This window comes from Zingiber officinale, chromosome 2B (genome assembly GCF_018446385.1).
Source record: "Zingiber officinale cultivar Zhangliang chromosome 2B, Zo_v1.1, whole genome shotgun sequence".
Taxonomy (NCBI): Eukaryota; Viridiplantae; Streptophyta; class Magnoliopsida; order Zingiberales; family Zingiberaceae; genus Zingiber; species Zingiber officinale.
This window is the reverse complement of record NC_055989.1, coordinates 103,707,169-103,719,503: the sequence shown is the minus strand read 5'-3', so window position 1 is coordinate 103,719,503 and position 12,335 is coordinate 103,707,169. Positions and strand designations below refer to the sequence as shown.

General features: G+C 40.6%; 3 protein-coding genes across 3 annotated transcripts; 1 reads left to right on the top strand and 2 right to left on the bottom strand.

Moving 5' to 3' along the window:
- Positions 1–996: 996 nt before the first annotated feature.
- Positions 997–2,385, top strand: LOC122046608 (AT-hook motif nuclear-localized protein 25-like). The gene has a single exon (XM_042607381.1). The coding sequence runs from the start codon at positions 1,277–1,279 to the stop codon at positions 2,189–2,191; it is 915 nt and encodes a 304-aa protein (XP_042463315.1). The 5' UTR covers positions 997–1,276; the 3' UTR covers positions 2,192–2,385.
- A 667-nt stretch (positions 2,386–3,052) lies between these two features.
- On the bottom strand, positions 3,053–7,156 carry LOC122046606 (thioredoxin reductase NTRB-like). The gene is made up of 2 exons (XM_042607379.1): positions 5,980–7,156; positions 3,053–3,363 (listed from the first exon to the last, which is right to left on the bottom strand). Exons 1-2 carry the CDS (start codon positions 7,154–7,156, stop codon positions 3,293–3,295), a joined length of 1,248 nt encoding a protein of 415 aa, XP_042463313.1. The 3' UTR covers positions 3,053–3,292.
- Positions 7,157–7,419: 263 nt separating this feature from the next.
- LOC122046607 lies at positions 7,420–12,043 on the bottom strand. The gene is made up of 9 exons (XM_042607380.1): positions 11,813–12,043; positions 11,574–11,743; positions 11,439–11,501; positions 11,321–11,340; positions 11,188–11,232; positions 10,661–10,728; positions 9,292–9,434; positions 7,820–7,908; positions 7,420–7,726 (listed from the first exon to the last, which is right to left on the bottom strand). Exons 1-9 carry the CDS (start codon positions 11,883–11,885, stop codon positions 7,591–7,593), a joined length of 807 nt encoding a protein of 268 aa, XP_042463314.1. The 5' UTR covers positions 11,886–12,043; the 3' UTR covers positions 7,420–7,590.
- Positions 12,044–12,335: the final 292 nt, after the last annotated feature.

Sequence of the window (12,335 nt, the reverse complement as noted above, 5' to 3'; positions counted from 1 at the left end):
GCATACATCCAAGTCCGTATCAATACAAAATAAGATTCATGCTACAAAAATTATCATCGTCGCCTACAAAATTTGGATATCTTGTGAAAATGCAATAGATAAATCTTTTGTAATTTGCTAGGACGGATCCTCTAGTCCATAATTACAGACTAGAGGATGATCTACTACATGAATTGGTTAATTTTAACGGATCCCACCTATTTAACAGGTGAGGTCCATTAAAATCAACCAATTAAAAATAGTGAATCATCCTCTGATTTGTAAATTACGGATAAGAGGATCTTGCCTGGTTGCTAGGATGATAGCTTCGTATACACCTCACTAACGAGAGATGTGGAGATCTATTAAAATATCTAATCATACCAGGATCATACTTTATATATATATATTTCTATGAAATAAACACTCAAAGATCAAAATCTTATATTCGAAAACAAATAGAAAGATTCTTCTTTGGTTTGGAGTTTTTAGATTGGACTAGTCAAATAATAGATACAAAAGTTAATCAATAAAATAATATTATATATATAATTTGCACCAAATCAATGGGTTCACCTCTCCTGAATAAACTGATCGAACCGCTTTCGAAGTTCGTGACCGAACCGGTTGAACCCACCTAGGGTTTGAAAACATAGTTTGTCCTACCAATGACAAAGTTGTCCACATGACCGTCGTGAAGTGCCACATGAACCCACGAACTCCATTCCCCCCCTGGTCCTAAATAAAATAAAACCCTAAACATATCATCTGGCTGGCTGTTGCACCATCAACTTAATTAATTATTTTCTTGACGTGATAGCAGCATTAAAATTTACACAATCTCTTTAATTAATTAGTATGTGCAGTTCTGTCCAAAATTCATAGTAAAAAAAGCTTCTTGTTTTCGTTCAACTGTAACAGTAAAAAAAATGGTCAAATCCATTTATTTCTTGTTTCTACCGCATTAATTTCTTAATTAAATATCATATTTTTTTTGCTAATTAAAAAGTGTATATATATCTCATATTAAACGAGAGCAGATGATGCCACTTGCTCATTGGCGACGACTTCTCTTTTCACTCTCTCCTTTCTTCTTCGTCGTCTCCATTTCGCCTCGATCTTGTCAAGAAGGAATAGAAAACGAGATCGAGATCTTTCTTTGATAGGATGGGTTTGAGATGGTAAAAATCTTATCTTTTGGATTTCTTGGTATTAAAGGAGTGATTTTTAGGTAGAAGATCGACGGAGAACAGAGAAGCTGGCGAACAAGTGGTGGGAACGGGTAGATGCGGCGGCTATGGCCGGAATGGACTCCGGAGGGGGTGGTGCTGGAGGTGGAGGATCTTCGTCGGGGTATCTCCACCACCTTCTTGGCCCAGCGCAACCGCCGGCCGCGTCCTCCTCCACGCACCTCCCTCCGCACGAGGAATCCAAGGTGTCGCCGGAGGAAAGCCCCGGGGCTGACCAAGGCGACGGAGAAGGCGACCAACCGTCTTCCTCCGCCGCTGGCTCCGGTGGCCCTCTCCGTCGGCCCCGCGGGCGCCCCCTCGGTTCAAAGAACAAACCGAGGCCGCCGATCATCGTGACGCAGGACAGTCCCAACGCGCTCCACTCGCACGTGCTGGAGGTGGCCGCCGGCGCGGACGTGGTGGAGTGCGTGACCGAGTACGCGCGCCGCCGCGGCCGGGGCGTCTCCGTGCTCAGCGGCAGCGGCGCCGTCGCCAACGTGGTCCTGCGCCAGCCCGGAGCATCGCCGCCTGGGAGCTTGGTGGCGACCCTCCGGGGGCGGTTTGAGATCCTCTCGTTGACGGGGACAGTCCTGCCGCCCCCGGCCCCGCCTGGCGCCGGCGGCCTCACCGTGTTTCTGTCGGGAGGCCAGGGGCAGGTGATGGGAGGGAGCGTGGTGGGCCCGCTGATGGCCGTGGGGACGGTGGTGCTGATGGCGGCGTCGTTCTCCAATGCGATGTACGAGCGGCTTCCTCTGGAAGGCGAGGAGGAGGCAGCGGCGGCGGCGGAGGGGGGACAGCAACAAGGCGTCGGCGGGATGCAGTCGCCAGGAGCCGTCACCGGCGAAGGCGGAGGCGCGACGGCCGGCGTCCCTTTCTACAATCTGGGAGGAAGCTACCAGCTTCAGGGCCAAGGCGACGGATTTGACTCCGGTTGGGGCGGCGGCGGCAGCGGCGGAGGCGGCAGCATCCGGCCACCGTTCTGATTCCAGCAAGGAGTCCAATCAATTCCTAGCCACTTCCTCTGCTGCCGTGATTCCCTCGTTTAATTTCACATTGGCGATCGAGTAATTTATCAATGTATTGGAGTAGTTCATCATGTCAAAGATGGCGCCTGTTTTGCATGCAAGTGTTGAAGCTGCAACATTGCCTTTAATGCCGATTGCCTGCATTTTGAGTAGCCCATGAGAGACAATAACAAAGAATCATTAATCCTCTGCTGTTTTCTCTCCTCCTCCTCCTCCTCCTCCTCCTCCTTATGGAGGAAGAGGAACGGAGGATAGTCAAAATCAAAGAAAGCTAAATGGAAAAAGTGGCAGTTGTGTTTATCATTTACTCGTTCAACATGCATATGATTATGATATTGTGGTCGCTTCCAAATCGCAAAGTCCAATCGCACATGCTCAAAGCTTCGTTGCTTCGTCAAATGCCGCCTGTTCTTGATTAAAGGGGAAACTTAACCAGCCTAATTTCTCTATTTCCATTTTGTTTCTTTGACCCGTTACTCGTCAATTTTTCTCCAGCTCTTAACGATAATAATTTGCGATAAACTGTAAGGATGCTTTTTTAACATCATTATGACATAAAGACGAATACGTTCACTCCCAGCGCCTCCCGTCAACCCGTCCCAAAGTCAACACGGAAGAGATAAATTACAGACGACTACTAGTCTTTGGAATAGTGACTAGCACATAAAAGAAGTATTTACCTCGACTTTACCGAAATTCAAACTCCAGATCTCATTATGACAACACCTCATGTACTTTTTTTAACATCATGAATGATTCGAACACCTCATGTGCTTTTTTAACATCATGAATGATTCATCGAATGTCAATTCTTCCCACTGAGCTTAATCAAACACTTGAATTTCACTGCAAATTAAATGAATATTCATTCCGAGATGCACAGGGAATGCGTTTTAGTGCATGAATCGACACCTTTAACACAGTGTGAGAATGTACCAATAGAATCCAAATATGACAATTGAAGAGTTCATTTTCAAACAATCTTACTGCTCTTCGAAGCTTTCCTTTCTGGCTGAAAATAAGTATCTTTGGAGATTGTTTCAGGGCATCTGAAGATAGTCATTCAGTCTTTGGCTCCTGAGCTCCAACCTCCTGCAAATAATGCTCCGCATCCAAAGCAGCCATGCAACCTGTTGAATTTTAAGAATAGCACTGCATCAGCATCAGTGTGGAGTTGATTTAAAGGGGGAAAATAGTTCCTCAAGATGTGTTAAAAAATCCTACGTTCTTCTCATATTACTCTTTTAAGTGTGTACAAAAAGCTATGTGTTGCTACCACTCTTCTTCCTTTTCCTCTTCTTCCTTCTTCTTCCATCCCATATTCTTCTCCTCAGCTTCTCCTCAGCGTGACTTTTCCTCCTCTAATTCCAACCAAGGTATGTTCACTACAATAGCTAGAGGTTTGCCTCTGATGCTAAACGATCCAAGGGATGTGCTACACAGAGTGGAAATCCCAATTCTTGCAAGTAAAAAACATTTTATTGCATTCAACTGCAACATTTGTTTACCAGAGTTGTGAGGTATATCTATAAATGTATTAGTAAGTGCTGTGCTAATTGCTTATCCAGGAATAATAAAGCAGCATTGGCAAATTGGTTAAACCAAATACAATAGTAGTTTTCGATTTACACAATTACACCTCAAATCTTGTCAAGACTCACTTTCTAAGATGTATAAACCAACATTCAATTTACTTTTACCCTTTGGGAAAAGTTATAAAGATCTTTAGTAACTGATATTGGTCAAAAGAAAAGGACAAGACTGGCAAACCAACATGCCAACACATTTAATCATTCCAATTTGAAATCTAGGGGAGTTAATTGACCTCAAAACCACTAGGATGTTTTGGGAGAATTCAAAGTTTGGCCAAAGTGACCAAAGGATAAACCATCATACGAAATTAAAGATCAACTTCCTAAGCCTTGATAAACACGTAAGAGAGGATAAAACAAAACCATCACCAAGGCATAAGAACATTTGGTAAAATGATATATATATATATATATATATATATAGGACCATTTTTGATAAAATGATATTTGAGGTGTAATTGTGTAAATCAAAAATTACGTTGGTGCTAGTCTTGATGACTAGCACCACCAACTTGAAAGACCAGCACCAGTTGGTGGTAGTCTTTAAAGACCAACACCATGGTGCTGGCTTGCATGTAAGAGAGATACTTGCATGCAAAAGAGAGAAAAAAGTTGTATGTAGAAGAGAGAAGGAAATAAATGAGTAAAGGCCGCATAAGAGCATCTAAGCATCCCCGTTGGATGTCACCCACAGTTGTGTAGAGTTTATATATAATGTGACAATCAATCCACATGAAGACAAAAACATGGTGTATGTTTAAAATTTTAGCTGGCTGAGCAAAGAGTATATAGAATGAGAAACTTAAAATCCAAAAACAAGGCTAAAGCATCCATATACTCTAATTGATGTAGTAAAAAAATGGTTGAATTAATTATTAGTTGCGATATAACCTTACATATAGTCCAGTGAAGATAAAATTCATGCAGCAAACTTTAACTTGTTGGAACAAATATGGCTTCCTGATGATAATGCTTTGACTGACGCTTTATTTCTTTTGCCATTGCCATCATCTATGTGCTACTTGTGGGTAGAAATTATTAGTATTAGCTCTAAGAATCAATTATGAGATGGTTGATACATTCAGATTAGAATCATTGAATTAGACTCAAGTGAATCCAAACATATGGATTCAATCTAATCCAAATTAGACTTGAGTTAGACTCAAGTGAATTCATTCACTAAAGAAGATTAATGAAATATTAGAAGAGTTAATTTCGAAATTCATTCAATTTCGAAATTGAATTCAAAAATGAAGAGTTCAAAAATGGTTTTAATGGAGTATTAATGCTCATTAAGTGAATTCATGCTCATTAAGTATTTTGGATGAAGTACAAAAGCATTTTTTTTCTCTCATTTTTGAGTGTGAATTCATTCTTCTTCTTCTCCTCTCTTTCTTTGGCCGAAACTCATTAGAGGGTTGCTAGCACAACCTTGAGTGTTAGTCTTCTCCATTTTCTTGTGTTCGTCTGGATACCGAAAGAGACACAAATATGTGATCGTGCTGAGATCTTAGCTGTCGGGAGATCGAGTACACGCATGAAAGGTATACCTCCCTATCATGTTAAAACTTAGTATATGTTTCTTCCTTCGCATGAATCTTCTGATAGGAACTAGATGTTTTCCGCTGCGTTTTTTGCGTGTTTAGCGCCCTAGTTCCTTACAGAAATTGCTTGATGTACAATATCAATGGCTAATTTATGTACTATAGATAATAAAATTCAAGTTTCAGAGGAATTGCTGCAATTTGTTAACCAATTGTTCTGTAGAATAAGGTTAGTTGTCTTACACAAATCATTGAGAAAATATAACCACGAAACCTATATGATATAATAAGGTTATTGCTACATAGTTAGGCTTCTCAATGTCAAACTCTTATGAGATTCAATGAGACAGCAAAAATAAGTCTTCGTAGTCAATCTACTATGACCAACCTAAGAGAAAGTACAAGGAGCACGCAGAATATAAGAACATCTCGGTGAAGGAACAATAAGAAGTTGTGACATGCATAAATACATTTCTTGTCCCTATCAACAATGCAATCAGGAATGAATATCAAGCCAATGCTCATTGGTGTTCCTTCGGCAGGTTAATTAAACTTTTCGTGTGTTTGAATTAATATACTTGAAGTGAGACAAAAGCGAAGAATAGTTCACCTGATCCAGCAGCTGTGATGGCCTGCCGGTACTTCTTATCTTGCACGTCCCCTGCAGCAAAGACACCCTTCACGCTGGTGTGAGTCGTCCCCGGCTTTGTTACAATGTACCCATCGGATCCCAGTTCCAGCTGCCCTTCAAGGAACTTGGTGGCTGGCTCATGGCCTATTGCGAAAAAGAGACCAGAGACCTTGAGGTCAGAGACCTCTCCACTGACCACGTTCCTCACCTTCACGCCAGAGAGAGTTCCCTGGTTCTCCCCGTAGGCCTCCACTACCTCTGAGTCCCACAGCACCTGAATCTTTGGGTTTCCAAGCGCCCTCGCCTGCATGATCTTCGACGCCCTGAAAGCGTCCCGGCGGTGCACAATGTAGACTTTGGATCCGTACTTGGTCAGGAAGTTGGCTTCTTCCATAGCTGAGTCTCCGCCACCGATCACTGCGATGGGGTGATTCCGAAAGAGAGGTGCCGCCCCGTCGCAGACCGCGCAAGCAGATATTCCCTTGTTCCAGAACTCCTCTCCCCCAGGAAAGTGAAGCCGACGTGCGACGGCGCCAGTGGCGACAACAACAGCGTCCGCCTCGACAGCAGTGGAGGAGGAGAAAGCACGAAAGGGGCGGACGCTCAGGTCGACTTTTGTCACGGTCTCTGTGAGGATCTCAGTTCCAAAGCGGACAGACTGCGCGCGGCACCGGTCCATGAGCTCGTGCCCCATGATCCCCTCAGGAAACCCTGGGAAGTTCTCTACGTCGGTGGTGGTGGTAAGCTGGCCGCCGGGGGCGATGTCGTTGGCCATCCATCCCTCGAAGAGGACAGGCTTGAGCTCCGCCCGGGCAGCGTAAATCGCCGCCGTGTGGGCGGCGGGGCCACTCCCGATGACGCAGAGCCGGGTGCGAAGCGTCCTCACGGAGCCATCGGCCATGTCGGTGGAGGATGAGAACCGCCTATTTTGAGAAGAAGGGGAGGCAGCTGCCGCAGAGGTACTGGATGCTCCGGCAGAGGCGCCGGCAAAAGCAGTGGCTTTCTTGAGGAAAGCAGATAGCTTGGAACGGAGGCTCATGGTATTGACAAAACCCTTCGCTATGGCTCTCATACTCCTCTTCTTGCTCTTCGGAGGGTTGTGACGGCGCTGCAATTGGGCCGGGCCTTCTAATGGGGCTCTGCTCCATTCATCCATCGAATTCTTTCGAGTTCTTCAACTATGTTTTTTTTTTCTAAAAAGAATTCAGGAAATGTGTCGATCTTGTTGATCATTAGTAGGTATGTGCAAGGCTTGCTACACTGAGAATGAAGTATTTGATTATGCAGTTAAGTATACTTTACATGTCGGCTAAAGAATAAAGGAACGAATAGAGTAAGAGTTGGTTTAGTATCTTTTTTATTTTTATTTTTTTTCGCACAGATTGTTTCACTTGGAGTCTCTGAAGCAGAGAAAAAACAAAGAGGAAAATCACCTTGAAACACTTAGAGAGAGCAGAGAACTATAGAAGTTTCTCACTCATGAGTGCAAGTTTGGCCATTTTTGTTTACTTTCTCCCTGCGTATAGAAAGATGAACGTTATACCTTACCAAAGTTTTCGAACCAGTTGCCACCTAAACAAAAGGGTAAATTTAGCTAGTTTCGATCGCTTCTGGTCCTTCCATTGCTCCATCTTCGATGTTATTTAATCCACAACTGGGGCAAGTGCACTTCCTTGCCATGTCTTCCCCGAGAGAAGCAACTACCTTTTCCAGTTCAGGTGTCCGCTTGTTCCTAGTTAATGCCACAATTGTGAAAAAAGATTTTTGAAATTATTATTGCATTTTTTAAAAAATTTGATTCATATGTGCGAAAGGATATTCTGCTAGTTCTTGCAGCTGTTTTGTTTCTTCCATGATAGCCGACATGAGAAACCATCTTCTTTCAGCATGGGCAAGCCCTTCACAAGCCTGCACGAATGTGGATACCAGCAAATGGTTAGTAATTCCATTACTCATCAAATCCTACAACAGATGGAAAGAAATGGAGGGCCTAGCTCAGTGGACAGGATAATATAAAACAAACAGGATCATCAACTTCAAGCAAACCAAAAGTAAATAAAAAAAAAAATCATCTGTATATAACATACTTGGAGGCAGAAAATTGATATAGAAGACTACAATCTTATTATAAACGATTTTGTCAAGTCATTACAGCAGAGATCATGCGCGGAGTTAGAAAATGAATAGAATTTCACTTATCTAGAATGAGAAATAGAATAACTTATAAATCATTATGCAGCTGCATAATTACTTTAGGACTCGAGAAGCAAGCTTACACACATTGTCACATAATATGCTAAAAGCAATGTGCGAGTGGAAGCTACTATGCTACTAATTTTCACATCTTGATCCCAGTAATGATACTTTGAAAAGATAACTAATTTAGCTAATATGTGCAATACAAAGTTTATATTAAAAATATTTATATGCTATATCCAGCAGCAAAGGTAGCAGACTTATTGAAATACTCGAAGTTGAGTGTACACACGCATTGAACGCAATGCTTGAATCCAAGGTTAGACACCGCATTTTTTATATTTTCTTAAAACATGTAATAGAGAAGACCTTGTCCAACTCAGAGTGTTGGTGTTAAAGTGTGGGTGTCCAACATAAGTACAAGAGGAATAGATGAAAAGTCCAAATATAAAAGGTCTATTAATCATAATTATAATCTACTTCCTACCCCAACAATCAATCAAATCAGTATTTACAAATATGCTGGATGAAATGCCAAGCCAAACGCACACATCATCAACTAAAAACAATGAAATCATCATATTGTGCTGGTACAATCACAAAAGTAATAGAACAAAGAATTCTTTGATTTTTGGCATGTAATGTATAGATCACCATGCAACAAATTCAAGTTCTACAATGTCTATACTAACATAGATGATGTTTGTTGTCAGCTGTGACATAACTGCAAAATAGTATACCACTACGAAAATTATCACTGATTATTTAGCAATAGGGTATGAATAAACTGAAGATGCATCTATTTCCCTTGCACTTAGAGGAAGATCAAATTACATGGAAACATTCAGGTTATCTGAATGTAGAGCATCCACCGCATAGAGATCCATCTACAAAGAGCACTCGGATTCCCAGAGCACAATTGCCAAAGACATTTTAGACAAATGGAAAGAATAAAAATATTTAAAATTTCCTAGCACTAAGAAACAGGTTAAATCTAAATGCAGATTAAAAGACATAAAACAAAGAACTTTAAATTCTATATTTCTGAAACATGGGAATTGAAGTACATGCAAAATTAAAGAAATTGAAACTAACCTTGCTATAATTGTGTTGTTCCTTCTGATATTCTGCTTCCAACTTTTGCATCTGATCTTTGAGATGAGCAATATTATCTTCAATACCTTTTAGTTTCAGCATCTCTTGCTTGTCGGATACTTCGGATTTAGAAACTATTTTGTCTGTTTGAAGGCATACAAGATTTAGAATAAAGAGCAACTTAGCAAAAGTTAACTGTATATGATCATTACAAACCTCTATTTAGTCAAAAAGAAATCTGCATCACTATAGAAAAAGGCAAATTCATTTCTTGTACCTTAGTCATTACAGTACATAGGAATGAAACCAAGTTTTAGGTAAACTCTCTATATAATAATACACTTATATACCCTAGCAAATAATCAACATCTGACACCGCTAGAAGGAAAGAGAGATAAAAGAACAATCAAATACCAGCCCTTGAAAGTTAAGAAAAGAGGTTTAATTATCAACATGGCTAAAGGATGCTAAATCACTTATTTCATCAGGGGTTAAGCTATAGAGTTCTACTGTAAAGCTGAGTAATTTAGGATAGCTAGCAAATCATTAGAGAATCCATAAGGCTAGATTCTTTTATCTAGTGAGTGCTCAATTCTGAAAGATGACTTCTTTCAATAAATCATGTTAGTAAACATTAGGAGCAAGTTGCAAAGCATATATTAATTCATTGGAAGATTATGCATGATAAGCAAAGTCTAAATCCACTAATATATTCAAGAAATGATAGTTTAATGAAACCTGTCTTGCATAGAGCTCAATGTAATTGGGACAAAATGACTTCTTGATGATCATAGTTTATGGAAACTTCATTTTCTAATCTAAACTTTAAAATTTCTAATATAGAAAATTATCCGCTAACAAAGTACATTATTAGGGTCCTCAATGAAGTGCAAAGTTCAAACAGTGTCATAGTCCCATTAGTTCCACTATTCATTTCAGTAAGTATTTACTTTTAGTTCTTCTCATGATGCAAAGATGATGAGCTAATGGTTAAGGAAACAAATAAAATAGATAGCTAACTTAACCATACACATTTGAAATTTTTGAAAAACTGTGGAGAAAAAGAATTACATCTACCATGAAACTAATGACACATTTTCACAGAGAAGAATGAGCAGAACTTTAATAAATTAAAACATGAGTTGATTGCAACTTCATGTAAATTTTTTATTTGTCAATATTGTAACACATTAATTGGCATAAGAGGTACTAAATGTTGCTATAGAAGCTCAAACTTAGACACCTCACAAAAACAATGAATACCATAACAGGATTCACCAATAAATCATGGAATCAAAGAAGATACATGTTATGACTTAAAATCACAATGATAGAAAATCCATGAGTATGGTAAATCAAAGCCACTTGCCATTTTCTTTTGAATATGGTCCATGATGCTCATCTAGAAAAGCCTTCGCAATCATCTCTTGCAAATGCCTGAACAAGTTCCATTATATGAACTAGAATTATTATCATGAATAAATCAGTATCAAAAGAGGAGGTCTTGAAATGACCATTTTAGAACTACAACATCACAGAGAGCATTGAGAAAAAGAAAAACTGTGCATTTTAAGCATTGTTACAATTATTAGTTTTCAGCAAGAAATATTAACAATTCCAACCCACTCGTTCCAATACAACGTGAGTTTTCTTGTGTTAAACCAGATTGACCAATTTGCGGCAGGGTAATTTGTTACAAGTGAGAACGCAATCTGATTTTGACTGCTAAATAATGTCAGATAAGCAGGGGGCAAGAAAAAATTTCAAAGGTTTTTAGAAATCTATGTGCAGTATGAAATCTCTCCGCTCCATCCATCTACGCCTAAAGAAATTTGGGCCAAAAGATAAACTACAAGTATCGATAAAAAAAAAAAAAAGTAACGAGATTTAGCAAACCTTATCTTCTTGTTCAGCTCGCACATTGCCTTAATGAACTCGTCCCTGTCTCAGAAAAATGTGTGATTCAGTTTCCCGTCATACATCCCTTGGTATATAAAACACACACAAAATGACATGAAGATGGTATTACCGGTCAGCCCCCTCTTCACTCTATTTTACACCGCCAGGCAGAACGATAAGAATAAATAACTACGTTACGGTTTGAATAAACCAACTAAAGTTCATGAGAGAATGAGTCCGGTTCCGACCTTGAGTGCATCCACATTGGAACGTAATTTCAGTATCTCCTCCTGCAGCAGACCGATCCGAGCCTGCCAAAAAGGCGTCCTATTAGATCTTGGCATAAAAGATCAACGCACGACCTCGAAGATTAAAAGAGGCACCTCCTGCGCTTGGATCGAGGCATCAATCATGGAGAGTTGGAACTGCACCCCCTTGAGCTCCTGCTCAGCCGCCTCCTTCGACTCCTTCAATCCCTCAAGATCAGCGTTCGCGGCGGTCAGTTCGCCCTGTAGGTGGGCGAATCGCTTCCTCAGATCCGACACCCTGTGTTCTGAGATGCGAAGACACCGATTGAGCGAGAGAATCATTGTGGCAGGATAATGGAGAGAGAGAGAGAAACCGTCTTGGGATTTTTCGGAGGCGAAGTTACGGATGAGAGCGAGAAATTGCTTCTGCGATTCACCGCCGGCCATGGTTCAGCTCCAGCCTCCAGGCGAAGTGAAGTTCGACTGGAGATTTAGGTATCGGCGGCTTCTTCCCGCCCTCTATATCGGCTGGGAACATGGAAAACTGGAAATGGGACGGACGGGCTATTCACGCGGACACTGCACGTGCACGCCATATCTGGGTTGTTTCATTCAAATACTTGGAAACCGAACCGAACCGAACCGCGTGGAGTCATTGGTTCATTAGTTGAACCAGTGTGGTCTAGTTGTTATCCAATCCAAACATTAACCTGAATAAATTTTTGCAAAACGTTTTTGATCCATATTCTTGTTCTGTAGAATATAGGAATAGTTATTCTTAGAAAAAATTTAAAGAATTTTGAAAAGGTATTTTTGATTTTAAATTACGATAGTGTATTTAATTTGGAGAAAGGTCAATAACGATAAGAATTAATCTTACTCATTAATTTGCATGAA

What these genes read in the sequence shown, in the direction of transcription:
- LOC122046608 (XM_042607381.1), top strand. Translation starts at nt 1,277, where the DNA reads ATGGCCGGAATGGACTCCGGAGGGGGTGGTGCTGGAGGTGGAGGATCT.
- LOC122046606 (XM_042607379.1), bottom strand. Translation starts at nt 7,156, where the DNA reads ATGGATGAATGGAGCAGAGCCCCATTAGAAGGCCCGGCCCAATTGCAG. An exon ending in CATCACAGCTGCTGGATCAG is followed by an intron (nt 3,364 to 5,979) that starts GTGAACTATTCT and finishes AAAATTCAACAG; the next exon opens with GTTGCATGGCTGCTTTGGAT.
- LOC122046607 (XM_042607380.1), bottom strand. Translation starts at nt 11,885, where the DNA reads ATGGCCGGCGGTGAATCGCAGAAGCAATTTCTCGCTCTCATCCGTAAC. An exon ending in AACAACACAATTATAGCAAG is followed by an intron (nt 7,909 to 9,291) that starts GTTAGTTTCAAT and finishes ACATTCGTGCAG; the next exon opens with GCTTGTGAAGGGCTTGCCCA. An exon ending in CAGCTGCAAGAACTAGCAGA is followed by an intron (nt 7,727 to 7,819) that starts ATATCCTTTCGC and finishes AACTAGGAACAA; the next exon opens with GCGGACACCTGAACTGGAAA.